The 18,463-nt window shown below is 41.7% G+C and overlaps 1 protein-coding gene across 1 annotated transcript in view; it reads left to right on the top strand.

Annotated features, from left to right (window-relative positions):
* The first annotated feature begins 313 nt into the window (after positions 1–313).
* Positions 314–18,463, top strand: part of LOC107109208 (peripheral plasma membrane protein CASK) — a 192,949-nt gene continuing 174,799 nt past the window's right edge. The window contains exon 1 of the mRNA XM_015409770.1: positions 314–696. Within this exon, the coding sequence (XP_015265256.1) occupies positions 638–696 (59 nt within the window). The 5' untranslated portion in view covers positions 314–637. The remainder of the gene's footprint in view (positions 697–18,463) is intronic.

An 18,463-nucleotide genomic window follows, 5' to 3' on the forward strand; every position in this document is an offset into this window, starting at 1 on the left:
CGCTCCTGCTCTGGGCGTTTGCGTGGCTGGCTAGAAAGGTGTCGGCGGCTACGGCGGCGCGCACCCGCCCTCCATTAAACAGCTTAACGCTGCCGTTGCTGGCTCGTGTTCGGCGCCGCGCCTGTCTTTCTGCCTCTCCCCCCCCCCTTTCCTTTTTCCTGTGCGCGCTCCCGTTCTGGCCCCTTCGTGTGTGAGTGTGCACAAGTGGGGGAGGGGAGTGAATGAGGCGGCTCTGCCTTTCGCCGGTTTCTCTCCGTATCCATCCCCTCCATGGTCCCCGCTCCCCCCCATTAGGTTAGGGGGTGCCGCGACGGAGGGTGTGGAGAAAGGTGAGGACCTGGCGGCGGCAGCAGGAACCAGAGTGCCGGAGACACGCGGGTGGAGGCTGAGGCCCGCAGAAGGAAGGAACAAGGAGCGGCGGCGGCAGCAGCTGGAGGGATTCCCGGCGTGGCCCCTAGCATCTCCTGGGCGGATTTTGTCTGTGGCGTGTGAAGCGAGAGGGATTTAACGCGGTAGTGACTATCGGCGGCGGCGGCGGTGGTGGCGGCGCGTAGTGCGGGAAGCGCGGAGGGGATCGTGCCCGCGCCCCCCCTCCCGCCTCGGCCGCCTGTGTGGCTAATTCTCCCCTATCTGGACCATGGCCGACGACGACGTGCTCTTCGAGGATGTGTATGAGCTCTGCGAGGTGATCGGCAAGTAAGTTGGGGGAGGCAGATGGAGGGGAGGGGAGGGGGTGGAGGCGGCCAGAGTAGCAGCCAGCTGCAAAGCCTCCTCCCCAACGGGAGGGGGGGGAGAGATGCTCGGCTCCCACCTGAGCTGTTGCTGTCGCTGTGCCTGTCTGAGGAAGGGAGGAGAAGGACCGCTCCATGGCGCTGGGGCAGAGTGACACGATAAGTGAATTCGCAGTAGCGCCCACGCGCTTTCACACGATAGGAGGAGTGACCTGATAGGGTTTGTCTCCCCTCACCACGATCTGACCCTGTTTGGTTGGATGGTTGCTGCCGCTACCCTGGAACGCTGGCCCGGATCTATGGGACCACTTGCCTCCCAGGAAGGCAGACAAGGAAGAGACGGGGAGGTGTTTTCCTCCACATCTCTGCTGCTCTGTGATGTCTCTGTGTTTGTGCGCCAGGTGCCTTCCTGTGCTCTGCTGCATAATAACCAGCTCATTAACGGCAATGTAAGTGACGCTCAGGTGATGCCTGGTTTCTCTGTAGATCTTTCTCCTCCCACTTGGAATAATGAGGAAGAGTGTGGAAGATTTTGGCCTTGTATGGCTTATTATGCAACAGCCTTAAATCGATGTTCAAAGCGTGTATTAAACTCAAGTTGCCAGGGCTGCTAACAGGCCACTTTTTTGAGTGGCTGGGGTGTGATCTGTTTGATAGGTTGTTTGAAAATGGCAGCTCATGATTATGGCTTGTGTAGCATTATAATATAAGGAAATAAAATTATCACAGTTAAAGGAAGTGAAAACAGCTTATTTCTCTCTGTAGATAGCCTATTGATGACACAGATTTTGGCAGCTTACTTTCTTTTTTCTCTTTTGTGACTATTGGTAATGAGACAAAAACAAAATGGGAATGGAGTATTCTAGAGGAATTAGTAGCTTTATGTTTTCTGCAAACTGAAGGTACTGAATCAGTTAGGTGGATTTGCTGTTGCTGACCAGTTTTTATAGGAATGACAAGATACCTTTGTCATGTCACTGTTTTAGTTTGCTTTTGTGCAAAAGAAGCATTGTAGCATACTTTTGTCATGTTCATTAAAATGAAATATTTGGGCGCATATGGTTGTGTATGTTGAAGTGCCTTCAAATTCTGATAGTCAATTTAACTTGGCTTTGCCCATTGTACATACACACAGATTTTTCTTCACATGGTCACAACCTTAATAGTACCAATGGATAGAGCTGTGTCAGTTTCCTAGTGCTTAAACTTTTGTGTATGTGCATGCACATAATTATATTCTACATCATTAAGCCATGTAAAATGGTGTGTTTTATTGTTTAATTTTTGCAATAAATGTATACAATTGCTGATGTCTTCCCCCCAACTTTTTCTTGTTAGCATGTTACACTTCATACTGTGCAAACAAAATCATTTTTTAAACTGCGCTGAAGCCATACTTCCTCAAGTTATCTCATTTATTGTTACAAAAAAATAGTGCACTTCTGTTGCTAAGATCATGAATAAAGAAATCCCAGAATGAATCCTCAGGTAAATACTAACCCCAGTGAACTCACTAGGTGGCCTTAGACAAGCCAGTTTCTCTTAGCCCTGTTTTGTAATATAGGGATATTGGCCTGTCTCACAGGGTTGTCATCACTGCTGAGATAATGTTCATGAAATGGTTTAAGCACTTCAGAAGATAATCCAAATCTGCAAGTGTTGCTAGCACAGATCAGATGTTATTAGTAGTGTGATGAGTGACAACTCCTTGTTTCCCTTCTTGATGCTTATACCACTTTGTGGATTTTCTGTGAATTTTTACTTTAATATACATAGGAGGATGAACATTCCCTGCTATACAGTTCCTACGTGAAATGACTCTAGTGATTTGTCATAGAAATGGTAAGTGGCTAGAAGGGTAGCAAGGTGTGGAGTCAGGAAATTGCATTCTGGGCCACACAGGTAGCAAAACTCCCAAGAGATGTGGGTAGTGCTGTTGCATTTGGGTAGGTTGGAGGGGATTATGGGAGCCTGACTACTTAGATATGGCTTTACATACCTAAATTAGTTTTTAAAAGTGTTTCTGGCCTTTTAACATGCTTAATAGGGAAAATGCATGTAGTAATTTATTCTACTCAGTTGATCAGTAGGAAATAAACCTGTTTCTTCCAGTGTTCTGACAAATGAGTGCAAAAATAGTAGAACAAATGAAAATCATTTAATTCTTTTTTGGAAATTTTTTAAAAACTGACTAAAGATTACTTGTACTGAGAGTTTGTGCTGATCATTGCAGTAATCATCTTTATCTCTGTAATCAGTGTTTTGGACTCTGTTGATTGGTACAGTTGAGTTTTTTCCTATGTTGATTCAGGCCTATGGAGGAAGGCCAGAATGAAGGGCCTTTGAATGCTGTGTATACATCTTGCTAAATGATTATTCAGCATACAGAAATGTGAAGCTCAATTTGATATGCTGAAATAATTTGGTCTCCAATTTTAGAGTATTTCATATAATTTAAAGCTTAAACATCTTCAGTCAAGAATGATCTGCTGCTCACTGTGGAAAGAACATTATTTTAAGGGAGTCTGTCTTATGAGGTACTGGTAAAAATTGCTGGGATGATGATGGGGCTGAAGGAAGATTTTAATTTTTTTTAACTAGATCAACTCAAATATGTTTTTTCAAGGGTGATCTGGAAAATATGCATATTGATTTTGTGTATGAAGTCCCTTTTTCCTTCAAAGGAGGAGAAAGCATTACCTATGCAATATAAATTACAAGGGTTGTTATGTTTTACAGGCTTATACTTAAGCACCAGAATTAACTGACTGTGCAGTTGTCTAAACAATTTTTCACCATGTAAGGATTTACCAAAGAAATCTGACATTTTTGTCTCAGACTGGCATGCACCTGTTGCCTCTTCTGAAACCAGAAATGAAAATTTTCTAATTTATTGGATCATCCCCAATTGTTTTTTTAAAAAACAAAATAAACAAACCTGTCTCAAAGCATCTTACAGTTGGTTTGGGACAGTTCTACATAGCTGGACTTTCAGGCTAGCATGGAAATGCATCTAGTACGTGATGCTTGACATTGACCACTGAGGACCATATTGCAGTGATCTCCAGTGTGTTGTCTGAGGTGCCATGGTGCCCACTGGTGTTTCTGGGCATTCCACTTTTTCTCGAAAATTAGGCATAAAATACAAAGTGTCACATGTGGGATAGGGAGAAAACAGAGTTGCTAACTGACTAGCCGAGTACTAAGCTCATCCCAGGCAGGCTCATGGGAGCCATGTGTTTTTGGCTTAGCCAATGACATAGGCTTTCTCTGAGCTTCGGAACCTCTCCCTGTAGTAAGGTTGGGTGTCTTTGGAAACTGAAACTAACTAGTGTCTTTTCCTCAAAGCAAATAAGTCATCCTGGCTTTCCTCCACTTGTCCAATGCAGGAGATGCTTTAGAAGAGCCTTTGTGTTTGTCAGGAGCACCCATTTCAGAAGTATCTTCCTGTAACACAAGGGGAATCTCATGGGCCCCCCACTTGTTTAAACTTAATGTTGCCAACATTAAATTACAACTTCATTTATACTGGAATATCCTCCCTGTTATAATTTGGTTGTTATGCCAATAAAGGTTGTTTGTTTGTTTGTTGTTACTGGAATAGTTTAGAATGCTTTTCTAAGTTTCATAGTTTAGAAAAACAAAAACCTTGCTTGTGTCTTAATAGTCAGATAACTTTTGTATAAACAGTGCTTATTTCCATGCAGTGTTTTTGTAAGACTGTGGACTATTTCTAGTTTGAGTAAGTGGTGCGTTCGGTAGGTTTGTATGTTCAGATGTCCAAAGGACTTTGTGGTTTTTGCAATGCTATGCACTATTTATTCATAAACATATTTATAACCCACCTTTCGTTGTGGCTTAAGGAGACTTAGAATTCATAATTAAAATCATGAAAATCTAAAAGAAGCAAAATAAAACCCAAAATGACCCTCTTACCCCAAAAGATATTTGCAACTTTAATACCTCATTAAAAGCCTTGGCAAATAAAATGACTAAATAAAATTATTTCAGTGAAAGTGGTATCGGAGAAAGAGAACAGAGAGCATTTCCCTAGGGCTTGTCCTCTAGGATCCTACTATATAATTTTTGTATCATTTAATGTGTGCTTTGCTTCAGTTATAGATTTCTGATGGGTTCCACAACTGTAATCCTATTGCATTGTTTATTGGATGTCCTGTCCTATGAATTATATTGACTCACTGTGTGTAATCTGCCTTAAGACCCAATGAGAAAGGTGGACTATAATGTAAATAATAATCAATCACTATTAGGAAAGTCCCTTTGGCTGCAGTAAAGAATGTGTTTGGGATGTGAGAGAAATGATCATGAATAGCTTGGCTTTTTGATAAGCTGTAAAATAAGGCATGAGACATTTCAAGGCAAATGATGACAAAATAGACATGCAGTGCAATACTAGGCAGATTTAGTCCGGTCTTGGCCATTGATTTTATTGGTTTAGAGTAACTTTGCATAGGATTGCATTGTTAGTTTGCTCTATGTTTTAAAAGTGTGTAGGTAGATAAAATGATATTTATCTTTTCATGTTTGTGGGCGAGCAAAATGGATGGGACCTGGGGGAAAATCAGTCTATGTTAATTCATGGTGTACTTTAAATCCTGTGCATTTGGGACTTAGGGCTACTTCCATTATATATTTTATAGATTAGGTGGGTAGCCATGTTGGTCTGAAGCTATAGACCAAAATTTGAATCCAGTGAACTTTCTCACATCTGTTTAACTCTTGTATTTGTATGCTAATTTGCTGCAATTCACAGGTCAACGGCATTAATCCAATCTCAGCTGTACTTATTACCCAGTTACTTATGCATCTAGACTTTCCTGGGAAGTAACCTCCCACTTCACCCTCTCTCTACCTAAGTCTAAGGCTTGAGGAAGACTGTTTCCGTGTATCTCATGAAGTGTGCCTGCACACAAACACTTATACCTAGAATTAAACTTTGTTGGTCTTAAAGATGCCATTGGACTCAAACTTTGTTCTATATGTTTTATAATGTGTGCTACTTGGAAGGTGATAATATCCTTCTCTGTAAAAGTGAACTCTACCTACTGAGCTGCTCATTGGCTGACTTGTATCACTTAGAAATGTAGAGACTTGCAGAAGTGTTTCATGTTACCCCAGTGTGGGAAATAAAAGCCCTTTGAAACTGGCTTGTATGGTGATCTCACCCTCTTTTCTCCTTCACATGCAGGATTTCCCCTACTATCTTCTTTCTTGCTGAGCAGCCCTGTTATCTATTTTTTTCTTGTTCGTCTATGACTGTCTCTCCCCCCCACACACACTTTTTTTATGCTGGCCCAGCCCAGGGAACTGAGGGAAGAGACAAAATCTTTTTCTTATATTCTGCTTTTGAAAGTTCAAAATAAACAAAATGTTTTACTTAACGTTGAGGAGAGAAGGTCAGGTGGAATCAGGTGTAGGACATATGAGGTGAACAGATAATAAAACTGAGGTAACTTTGTATTAATACAAACACCATGGCTGGGAGGGCGGGATAAAAATCTAATAAGTAAATAAAATAATTTGTTGCCAACAAGTGTTTCTGCTCTTCAACAAGGTCTTTAAAACTTTGAGTAGACAGGTTTTATTTTCAGTTTTTGCTTATGAAGCATAGGTTTCTGAGTTTCACCAAAATGTAAAGCTTAGAAGGCAGAAACATACAACCAAGTTCCCAACATTTTTCTTCATACACAGACCATGGATCACTTCTCTTTACCAGAAGCTAATTCCCTTTTTTGGTTTGGATGAGGATCCCCCTTGATCTACTCTCTTAGCCTCCTTCCCAGTCCACAGTTACTGCTTAATTTTCTCTTCAACTGTCAGTTCCCAGCTGTCATTCCTTAAGTGACTCAACAGAATTCTGTTCAAACAGCTTGTCACTCAAAGGTTCTCAGAGACTGTTAGTCATTAACCCTTGACAGTCTGTCACATGTTGGTACAGTTATAAGCAACCCCTGAAATGTCTAAGCTATGTCTTAGCTTAGCTTGTTATGTGTGTAGGAAATCTAGGGTGGGTACGAGTTAGAGATAATATCTCTGCACTGAGTATGATGCTTGAGGAGGCATGTTTTGAGAACCCTATTTTACAAAAGGGTTCACTATGTGTGCTTAAATTCCATTGACCTGACTTAAGTATGTGTTGCTGTGGGCTAAGTTTCTGTAGTGTTTATAATGAAGATACCTAATGCTTCTGGTTGCTGATTATCAAAAATCCTTAAGCCTAAATGAATGAAAACTGCCAGTTACTGAGGATGTAGAGATGTTGTTCTAGCAGGAATTTATTATCATTAGGTAAAGGTGTAAAGGTTTCCTTGCTCAAAAGCCAGTCGAATCCGACTCTAGGGTTGTGGTGCTCATCTCTGTTTCAAAGCCGAAGAGCCAGCGCTGTCCGAAGACGTTTCCGTGGTCATGTGGCCAGCATGACTAAACACGAATGCGCAGGGAACGCTGTTACCTTCCCACTGAAGTGGTACCTATTTATCTACTTGCAATTTCTTGCTTTCGAACTGCTAGGTTGGCAGGAGCTGGAACTAGAGACGGGAGCTCACTCCGTCATGCGGCATCCGGGTCTCGAACTCCTGAACTACCGACCTTCCACAGCCTGCAGTTCAACGTCTTAACCACTTGAGCCACCGTAGCTCCTTTTATTATCATTAGGTGATTGGTTAAGAAGAGGATTCAATAATGGCTAATTCTGTCAGATCTGGCAATAGTTTATTCCTATTCAGCAGTGCTTGAACAGTTAACAGCTTTATTTTATAAGGTATGGAGAAAAGGTTGATAGTTCGGATACTGTTTTGGTAACTTTGGGTTAATCCTACACTTAGAGAAGCGTGCCCAGGTAAAATGCAGTATCGTGTTACAAATGTCTTGCAAACAGTAACATACCTTTATTTGAGTAGATGAATGGATAATAGATTATAATTTCATATTAAACATTTGGCATGTTAATACCAGGCTGCTTAACTTCAGAATATTCCTATTTGAACAGTAAATTATGGATATACAAATATTTAGCTACTCTATAGTTTTCATTAATACTGAGAAATTGACATGTATGTGTCAAGTAGTGCTATTCAGCTGTCACCTGCTGGAACAGAGTCCAGTGCGAAGTTTCTGTATTTGTCAATTTTCATAGCTGCAAAATGTTTATGCAGCAAACAGGTATTCATTGGTTAGATACAATAGCAGTTGTCTGATACGTTAATGGAAATTAGTGCTCAGATTATTTTTATATAAAATTTACCTTTCCCTTAGTAATGTTTTCGTATTTGTACCCAACATATGTATGACTTCTCTGTATTTAACTGTATGGAGCATACTACAGATAAAACTTAGGTTCTGGGTGGCACTGTTCACCAAGTTCTTGCACCAAAGGTTTAAGAAGAGCTGGACTGTTAATTTATTAAGTAAGAAGGAATATGGTATGCATGGAGATGTGATGTGGACATTTTGTGGAAAGAAAAGAGAGTGATTTCTTTGGGTTTCTCTGTTAGAACAGATTACTGGACTGAGTTCTGCTACACACACACTCCTGGTAGCGGCAAAGAATGAGAGTTTAATCTATGGGGAAGGAATGGGTGATAGAGGTATCAGAAGCTGCTAGAAAGGGGTGAGGAACCAGGAATAGGTATTCTTGTGTAGAAGGATTAGATTCTCTGATCATACATTATAATGGCAAAGGAGGTTGGATTTCGTGTGCTTAATTTCTAAAAAGAGACATGCTGAGTCTCAAGCCTCTGTGACAATCATGTCATATGTCCTCTAATCCTGGAGACTTAATTGTAAATGGAAGAAGGGGAATGGAGGGTGGATAAGCTGTAGTTGTTCAGTAGTGAAGAAAATTTACTTTTCAAGTATTCTTCCTCATATTCCAGGCCTAGCACCTGGAACTGAAAACAGACCCCTGCATTTATCCCTGTTGAGCCCTGACACATATGAAGAAGAAGAAGAGATTGGATTTATACCCCGCCCTTCACAACCCAAAAGTGTCTCAGAGCGGCTTACAAACTTCTTTCCCTTCCCTACAACAGACACCCTGTGAGGTAGGTGGGGCTGAGAGAGCTCTGACAGAAACTGCTCTTTTTTCAAGAACAGCTGTGCCAGAACTACAGCTTGCCCAAGGTCATCCAGCAGGTGCAAGTGGAGGAATGGGGAATCAAACCCGGTTCTTCCAGATTAGAGTCTGCACACTTAACCACTACACCAATGAAATGCAGCCCATTTGAACTCAAGTTTGCTTTGTTTTCCGTGACTACTTTTAATATCTGTAGTTAGCAGAAGGCTTTTAATGATATCTTTATGGGACAGGGATTCCAGCAAAGCCTGAGCATCTTACAGAAATGAAATTCCCTTTACTTGACTGCATGAGCTGGGATTCTTTTTGGTGAATATTAGGGTTGTCAGCTAAACCAATTCTAATCTGCTGGTTTTTAAAGAAGTGTCTATATTCCATAGTCTTGGGTCTATTCTAATGTCTTTATTTCAGAGTTTGAAATTATATAATCCTGTGATAACAATATATTTTACAGAATTACACACACGCACGCACACGCACACAAGAAAACTCTGGATATACAAAGGACTGTTTACTTATAAAAGCCAAGCTGGCAAGTACAATGAAGCTGTTTTGAGACTCTCCACAATGTTTTTGAAGCTAGTATCCAGTAGAAATATTTATTTCAACATTCATAGACTGATCAGAGGTTTCCCATTTGGAGCAAGTTTATCTTCCCTTTTTGAGGGGTTTTCCATTCATGGAGTCTTAGATATATTACCATCTCTATCTAGTTGAAGACAAAACTAATTTTCATAGGTGTCCTATGAATTCATATCTAAAATGGGATGGAGAAGCCTTTTTAAAAAAAATAAAAAATAAAAAACCAGAGTCTGTGGTCAAGAGGAGTCAAATGCTATCCATTGTAGCTCTTTGCGCTCCAGGGCTTTCTGCACTTTCCTCCAGAGCCAGATTTTGGGGGGGGGGGGGTTTCTGACACCAGAGCATAGTAATAGCCAACTTTCAGTCATGGTCCAGAATAGCCATGCAGCACTATTTAACAAGAAAATGGATTTTTGATGTAGTAGACACCAGCTTTGTTCTGCAGTCTTTTAATAAGTAATCCACAACTTGAAAATATTTGTATTTATTAAATATCTCTATTTGTTAATCAGCTTGGACCATGATTCATTGAGATTTATTAACTGGTATTTTGGAAGTCTGTGTAGTTCAATTTTCCCCAAACTCTATTTCCCCCCTCCCTTCCCCCTCCCGGTTAAAAACTGGTAAAGTGGATTGTGTTTCCTTGTTCAAAACAATAAACAGATCAGTTTAAAAACTGATTTTTACAGTGAAATTATTAATCTGGTTTGCCTGCATACTGTTTCCAACAATTTTTGTTTTGTTTACTTTTGTTCCATTTCTTGAAGGCACTCACCTCAGCAGCTGAGAAATCTTTGATCAAGTTAATTTCAGGTACTCAGCTGTGCCCTCCAAACCAAATACACTCAGAATGCTCACCTACCTCACCTTTGGTGGGATAACCATGCTCTTCACTACCGAGTGACCTTGCCTTTCTGTCCAACTTTTATTTTCAGTGCGCAAATGAAAAGTGAGGAGGTATGGTACCCTTGCTTTCAGTACATGTCTTTCAAAAACTCTGTAAGTGCTTGCGACCAACCTGAATTACCTGACCCAGAGTTTGAAGTCCATCGTCTTAGTGTGTTAGACTGGAAGAGGGGAAAAGAAGGGAATCTGGGCAAACCCAGCCATTCTTAAAAGAGAAATCCCATGATAACCCAGGATATAGTAATCAAACATGCTCTCAGCAGTTATCAGCCACTCCAAATGCTGCCACTGAGCAGATGTACTGCTTGTGGGCAAATTTTTGAGTCCATCAAAAGAGAAGATTAACTACAAAAAGTGGGCACTTTAAAGAAGCCTAGTTTGAGTGCTGATTACAGTTTTGCCAATGTCTCCGCATCTGTGATTGCCAAGCCACTAGGCATAACAAAGTTTGTGTCTGTGGCCGAGACAAGAGCTCACTGCGTCAGGTGCCTGCCTGAAATGAGTTCAGCACTTTGTTAGTGAGTCAGCCTGTAAAAAGCAATGAAAACTCTTCCCCCCCCCTATTTTATTCAAAAGCCTTCAGTTTTATCCCTAAGAATGAAGCTGGAGTCAGTGAAAACATCAGGCAACATCACATTGGAAACTGCTGTATAAGACCACCTTTGAAAATGGCTTTTCTGTGTTTTATTCAATTTCTCCTTTCCTGAAATGTAGGATAACTTAATCTCTGTTGTAGTATTATTCCGAGCCCTACTGGTAAGAGCTGGGGGGGGGGCATGGAAATGCACAATTAGATGACATCAGGTTAATGATTCCCTCTCTGTGCGTATTTCAAATACCTCAGAAGTCCCCTCTGTGTGTGGATACTTATTTCCACAGATAGGGGGCACACTCTCCCCCAACAGTTTTTTCTGCAGACTCAGAATTACAACTGATCTCCAAATGACAGAGATCAGTTCCCCCAGAGAAAGTGGCTGCTTTGAAGGGTGGAGTTTATGGTATTATAACCTGCTGAGGTCATTTCCAAGCTAAAGCTTCATCCTCCCAAGGCTCCACCCCCAAATCTCCATGAATTTCCCAGAGGAACTGATCTCTGTAGTTGGGCAATCCATTGTGATCCCTGGAGAGCGGCTGCTGCCACTGCTGCTGTGGGAGGGGAGGAAGTAGGCAAGAGGCCAGGAGAGTGACGGGGGCAGAACGAGTGATGGGGTGGGAGCAGAAAGGAAGTGACAGGCATGGAGGAGGGAGAGAGAGAGAGAAAGAAAAGGGGTGGCAGGAAGGAGAGTGTGAGAGAAGTAGGGGGAGAGGGGAAGAAGCAGAGTTGGAGGGAATGGGATAGCTCCCCCCACAAGATTCTTGTGGTTCCCCACAAGATTCTTGTGGTTCCCCACTTGTTCATATTTACTATAGAAAGAAACAGAGAACATGACATAGGGAAGCGATGTTACTTTCAAGTTTTTATTCCTTTCATACTTCAGCTCCTCCCACAATTTCGAATACCTATTTTCACTTGCAACTTCAACAAGGCAGCCCCCAAACTAATCATCACAGGATTTGCGGGATAGAGTATCAGCTACCTTGTTCACAGATACTGGGATGTGCTCTGTCTGAAAGTCAAAGTCTTGCATGACCAAACTCCACTGCAGGATCTTAGGATTGGTAAGCTTGGCTGTCTGGAGCCACCTCCACCACCAAAGTCTCCTCTGCCACCAAAGCTTCCATCTCTGCCACCAAAACCTCCAAAGCTTCCACGACTCATTAAGCTTCCTAAACTACTTCCACGATTTCTCTGAGCAATAGCAGTCTGCATTTCTTGCTTGGAGAGGGCTTTTTTCTCTTCACAGTTAATGTCCCTTTATAGTGTAGTATTTCTGAACAACAGTTTTGTTCTTTTCTTTCCACTCTGCCTGTCTTCCATTACTTCTGTGGTTTTGATCTTGCCTATTTTTCAAAATATTCTCTTAAATTATATTCTTCCATGTCTTTTTTAGTTCCCTCTACAAATACTTGATAGTTATAGGGTGGGAATTAGTTACTGCTTTTTGGAGTTAGAACTGGGGAAGCAGGTGACTCACAGGAAGAGGAAGAAATTGTTCCTGCCTCCCTAGAAGGAGTGTGGGAATCACACAAAGGTGTCCTCTATACCTCAGAGGAGAAGGAACCTTCACGGTAAGTGACCAATGAATTGTTTTACTTCCTCGAATCTCTTGCAGGTTCCTTCTTTGGAAAACCCCACTCTCTCATGCACACTCTGCTTAAACAGCATGTAGTCGTCTCTTCACCTTCCATTTGTCCAGACATGGAGGCCAGAACTCCACTCAGCTGAGGTCTCAACTTCTCTATATACAATTCTGGTGGGACCTTGTAATCAATGCAAACTTGCTCAGAGTTTTTTAGGAACGCTTTAATGTCCTGCCCTGCCTTGTAAAAAGGATATTTCCAGCTATTCCCCTTCACAGCAGCATCCAGAGGAAGCGGCCTCTTTTTGATTCTTGCAAGTTCTATCTCATGTGCCATCTTCATTTTTTCTCTTTCTAACTCCATCCTGGCTCTCTCTAACTCAAGGTCTGCGTGCTTAAGTTGCAGCTGGAGATGCAAGGTCTCTTCACTCGGGCACCATCGCCTGGGACATGGTTGCTTCAACCAGTGGCACACCTGTAGTCGACATTAGCCCAACTGCCCACTTCTGGGTTTTGCACTTAGGCAGGGGAGTGTCCTTGAATTTTTTCCCCTAGATTGAAGGAACATACACTGCCTAAAGGAAGATAAAACTGAAGGTGGGAGGAGCAAAAAAGGGGGGAAGCTAAAGATGGGAGAAGAGAACAGGAAAAGGTGGGGAAAGAAACAGAAAAGGGTGGGTAGGAGAGAAGGAAATGGGATCAGCTGCAGGTACTGTCAGGGATACACAAAGAGGAAAAGCAAGAGGGAGTGCAGAAATGAGGTTCCTTCCTGCAGGTCCTCATGCATAGTATTGATTGTCATGAGGATACAATTTTCAATGGGTTGTGTTGAGTGTGTGATCCTGTTTGCATTATTTGAATCAACAATCTGCTCTCCTCTTTATGAAGCTTAATTGCAGAAATAATACTATGTAGATTAGCCTCTGATTACAGGCCACATATGTGTCCAAATTTGCCAGAGTCTGGCTGGAGCCCAGGTATGTTGTGCCCCCTAGCATTCCTTTTTGGTAAGGAGGCCCTGGGAAAGGCCTGGGGGGGGGAGTTTCTCACCACACCAGGTTTTTCTTTCCTGTCACTTCTCCTTGTATGCTTCAGATGAGAGCTGGTCCTTCCTCCCTGGCTCCCCCAGGGATCACCTTTTTAAAAAGTTCCTGGGGGCGAGGCACCTCTGGGCTCAAGGATTGCACCTAAGAGAGTAACAAGTCCCTGGCCTCAGTTGGCTTCGGGCTTTAGATGTCTGCCATTGTCCCCCATGCTGTTTTAAAGGCCTTCGCTTCCCACTTCTGTGAGCTTAAGGAAACCGCCACCTCTTGTTCCATCTCCTGCCCTTACAAGGGGGTTTCCCCCCAAAAAAAACATGGGCTGGGCCCCAGCTGTCCCAGGCTTGGTTGAGCCTCCAATGCCACCACCTTCTGCGGCTGTTGCCAAATCCGTAGGGCTGGTGGCTGTCCCTTCTCCCACTCCCCCCCCCCAAGCAGGGTGCTTAGCAGGGGCCCTGTTTGCTGTGGCACTGCTTGCCGCAGGTCTTTTCAGCTGCAGCTTCCTGGAGGCTGCTGCTACCGGCCTGACCCTGCTTGCTGCCGCCTCCTACACCCTGCCAGCCCACTCCAGGCTTGCTTGGCCAGGCTCTGGTGGCTCTTGTGGCAGGACCCGCAGCTGCCTCTTTTTTCTCCTGTGTAACTGCAGGGTCAAGAGTGCTGCCCCTGCACATTATTGGTGGAAGTCTGTTGACTCTGCTATGCATAGTATGAGAACAAGAATGCCGTGATAGATTTTCTAGTAAAGTACCAAATTGTTTTCTAGTAAGTTGCAAAAGAACAATTATTTTTATTATTTAATTGAATTATGTGACTGGTCATTGATTTGTTGTGCAAGGCAGACATGAAGACTGAAATTAAGTCACTAACTATGTAGATCAATATTTTGATGTGTTTGTTTTTGCTACTGTGTGAAGTGTGTATACTTATTGCTTTACTGTTACCATGGTTTTTTTTACTCAGGACTACAAATGCAGATCTCTTCACATAGCACTTTTAACCATTTTCAGCTAGTTTGTGAGCTGTTGCCCTACCTATTTTAGTATCATCCCCCCCTCCCCTGAAATCATATGCACTTACAACAGATAAATAAGAACTGAGTAGGGTCATGGTATCAAACAAAATATAAACTGACCTGAAAGACCAAGTATAAAAAAATTAATGTCACCTTCATATACACTTTAGAAATTTCATCTTTAGCGCTCTCTTCTGGTTTAATTGAATTCCAATACATAATAAATGGCTGCCAACTCTTAAGAAAATTTTCATGAACATTTCCCCCCCTGTCCCATGTCTGTTTAATTGCTGTTCTCTTGTTCATTATCATAATAAACCAGGCTTTACGGACCCAAGCTATTGGCCTTGGAAGAGTAATTTATCCAATACTGTGCCAAAATTGTATGAGCAGTTACCAATAAGCTTTTAACTGAATCTGTTTCCTATTTTCAGCTGTCTACGGAGAAGCCATAGAAGGTGATTTTTGAATCACATGGTAGTTTTTCCTTTATAACAGCAGTCCCCAACATGGTGCCTCTGGGCACCATGGGACCCACTGACACCGTTCCTGGCACCTGCCAAGTGTTTTTAGGAAGTGGAGGGGGCCTGTCCCCATCAGTGCTTCTGATTGCCCACTGGAGGTTTGCTTGCCTGTGCAGATTTTTAAATGTTGCTTTCGTAGCAGTTGGTACCACAGTGCAAGGATCCTGTGTGACTGAAGGTAACTTGCTGAAGCCATTTTGTGACTGTGCCCACTATACTGTGTCAGAATTCCAAAGGTGCTTACAGGCTTAAAAAGCTTGGCGACCCCTGCTTTATAATATCTACTATTCTTCCTTTAACATGTTAATTAATAAAACTTTTCCCCATTTAGCCTTATATACCATGGAACTCTCATCTGCTTTCCTAGTAACCTGTACAAATAGACAGTATTGTGTTCTTTTTCTGGTTAGTTAAGAATAGTTTCAAAACCCTTTAAAGGATGGAATAAATCTATTTGTAACTGCTTAGTATTTATGAAACTTCTTATCTGGAAGTACTGGTTCTCTCTGAAAGATGGAGGCCACCAACCTTTTGTATAACTTCCCTACATGTAAAAATTCTTTAGTATTCAGTAAAGTCAATCAGTCTCATCCCCCCAAATCTATCCAGTGTTTAAACAATCCCCAATCAAAAGTCTGCACAAATTCTCTACCTAGTAACACCAGCATATATACTAAATGCTCTAAATTTAGGTATGACTGGTATTTTTCCCAGGCTTGCACTATGCTGAACTAATATCATTTTGTCCCACTAGATATGGAGAGATAAATAACAAATTCATTTATCTCTCCATATCTATTTTGAAAGAGGTATATTAATACCCAGTTCAATTTCCCAAATGGTTTTAGTTTTCTCCGTTTTGAACCAATTAAAAAATGTGCCCAGTTACTATTTTTTAGTGTTGGGAGTTGCCAATCCACCATTTTGCCAGAGCTGCTGCATTCTTTCAAATTGTGTTCTTGGCTTCTAGTTATCCCAAATTTTAGTGAACAGCATCTGTATCTTTGATAATAAATATTAATTCATTTGCACAGGAAGGGCCACATACTAAACAGAATTCTAAGTAATGTCTTCATTTTTAGGATGGCTGTGCACCCTAGCCAGGAAATTTTATAGTTACTATAGCTTTTGAGATCTTTATCTAAATGACTGTTGGGTTTATATTATGATTCATCATTGTCTTTAGGTTATCAGAATATAAAATAAGCCCATAGTTAGTATTATTGAATTGTCAGGATGATCCTATGAGGGTGGAAATTTATCATCTTGCTTTACCCACATTCCCAAAAGGACAGATTTATCACAACTGATTTTGTAACTTGACTGACTAAAGAGTCCCCGAATCTTGGTTATTTTTCTGTAGGTTGTATGGGTTTTGGCAGTTATTTATACACTACGACACATTTTGTTAAATTTTACTGAAATTATGAGAAACTGTAAAGAGATTAGGTTTCTGGTAGCCATAAGCAATGCTCCCTCTAAACTGTGGAGTATTCTGAGCAAAAAATTGACTTTGTGAGCTACTGGCATTAAAGTTGTGAGCGAGTGATTTGGCTCCTGCATAAATTAGTTTGCTCTGGAGCCATCCTTCCTGAGCCAAGGCTAAAATGTGTGAGCTGGAGGCTAAAAAACTGCGAGCTAGCTCACATTCACTCATTTTAGAGGGAACACTGGCCATAAGTAGAAATTTTGGTCATTAAAATACCAAATATTACATTTCTGGGTAAGTTTTAGAGCATTTGGCAGCAAATCAGATCAGTGTACTCATAGATATCTGGTTCTGTCAGTCTGGTCTCAGGTATAGTAACAATTGATTGGCACAGTAATGAGATAATACGGAGAACAAGAAAAACTGTGAAAAAGTGACGCTTAATATATGTCTTTAAAGAATCATAGAAAAGTGAACAAAAATAATATACATAATCATAGAAAAATATATTTCATAGAAAAATATATTGACAGTGATCTCCGGAATGCCTTGCCGTTTCGAAGGAAGATCTTCTGAACAAAGATGTAGGACAAACAATGTCAGTAATTCATATCCTCTGGTGACGTCTCACAATTATCAAGGAAGATTTTCAATGTTCATAACAGCTGTAATGTATAGTAGAACCTGCCATGGGCTAAGATGATTGTAATTGTGAGCCGTCACCATAGTATTCTTCTGAATTGCTTCTGTTTATGCAATTGAGAGGAACTATATTGCATTAATACCATTCTATGCTGATGAGTATATTCAAGAGAGAGACACCTCCCATACTGCATTTGCCCTGGAGTAGAGTAAACTTCAAGGTATCATTTTGCTTCTTACACTGTTTAATGTTGACATGAAACTTCTGAGTGAGGTGGCCACAAGGTTTTGATGATGTGTTGCCAATATTTCCCTTTTTCATAAGCAGTGGTGGGCAAACTCATTAGGCAAGAGAGCCAAATGTCAACAGTACAACGATTGAAATTTATTTTGAGAGCCAAATTTTTTAAACTTAAACTATATAGGTAGGTACATTGTTATTAACTTAATTAGGGTACTCCTAAACTGGCCTTTGCTAAAAATGTCCTCAGTCTGATTGAGGTACATTCGCTGAGGTCGACCCCTTCCAACTCTCCCATCCACACTCGTCTTGTATACTTGTTTCGTCTCCTTTCGTTCATCCTCTCTATATGTCCAAAGTATCCATAAAATTAAATCATGACAAAATAAATCATGACGAACACTAATGTGAACAATGGCCTTGCATCTCCTTGGAAAGTTTGGGTAAGTCAGGTTTGTATGTTGTTGTTTTTAATTTTAGGCACGCACTAGAGAGCATCAATATGTATGGCCTCGCTGGACTAGATTCAAGGTTCTTAGCTAACAGCTAGCATTCTGTTCCCAACTGCAGCCTTCCAGAGGCCTCTCTAAGCTCAAAGAGCTGTTTGCCCTCCCCCATTCTCTCAACAGCATTTCATATTAAGAGGTTCAGTGTCCCTGAACGCAAGCTTGATTAAGTTCACAATATATTTCATCTCTACGGGTCCCCCCCCCAAACTTCCCACCCACATCTTGTGGCAGTGGCTTTCACAAGTTAATTGGGCAGGGGGGCAGTTTTCAGAGGCCCTCAACAGTCATCCTTCCTATCCAGCTCAGCTGTTTCAAGCACACAATGCTGAAAGCAGAGTCGACAAAAAGTGGCCACTCAAAGTTCCCTCTAAGCTGAGTTAGTGTGGGCTAGCTCACAGTTTTTTAGCCTCCGGCTCACACATTTTTGTCTTAGCTCAGGAAGGATGGCTCCAGAGCAAACTCATGTATGCAGTAGTAGCCAAATCGCTCGCTCACAGCTTTCATGCCAGGAGCTCACGAAGTAGAATCTTTGCTCACAGGGCTCCACAGCTTGGAGGAAGCACTGAAACACC

This window comes from Gekko japonicus, unplaced genomic scaffold (assembly GCF_001447785.1).
Source record: "Gekko japonicus isolate JY-2015 unplaced genomic scaffold, Gekko_japonicus_V1.1 scaffold4, whole genome shotgun sequence".
NCBI classification, from domain to species: Eukaryota; Metazoa; Chordata; class Lepidosauria; order Squamata; family Gekkonidae; genus Gekko; species Gekko japonicus.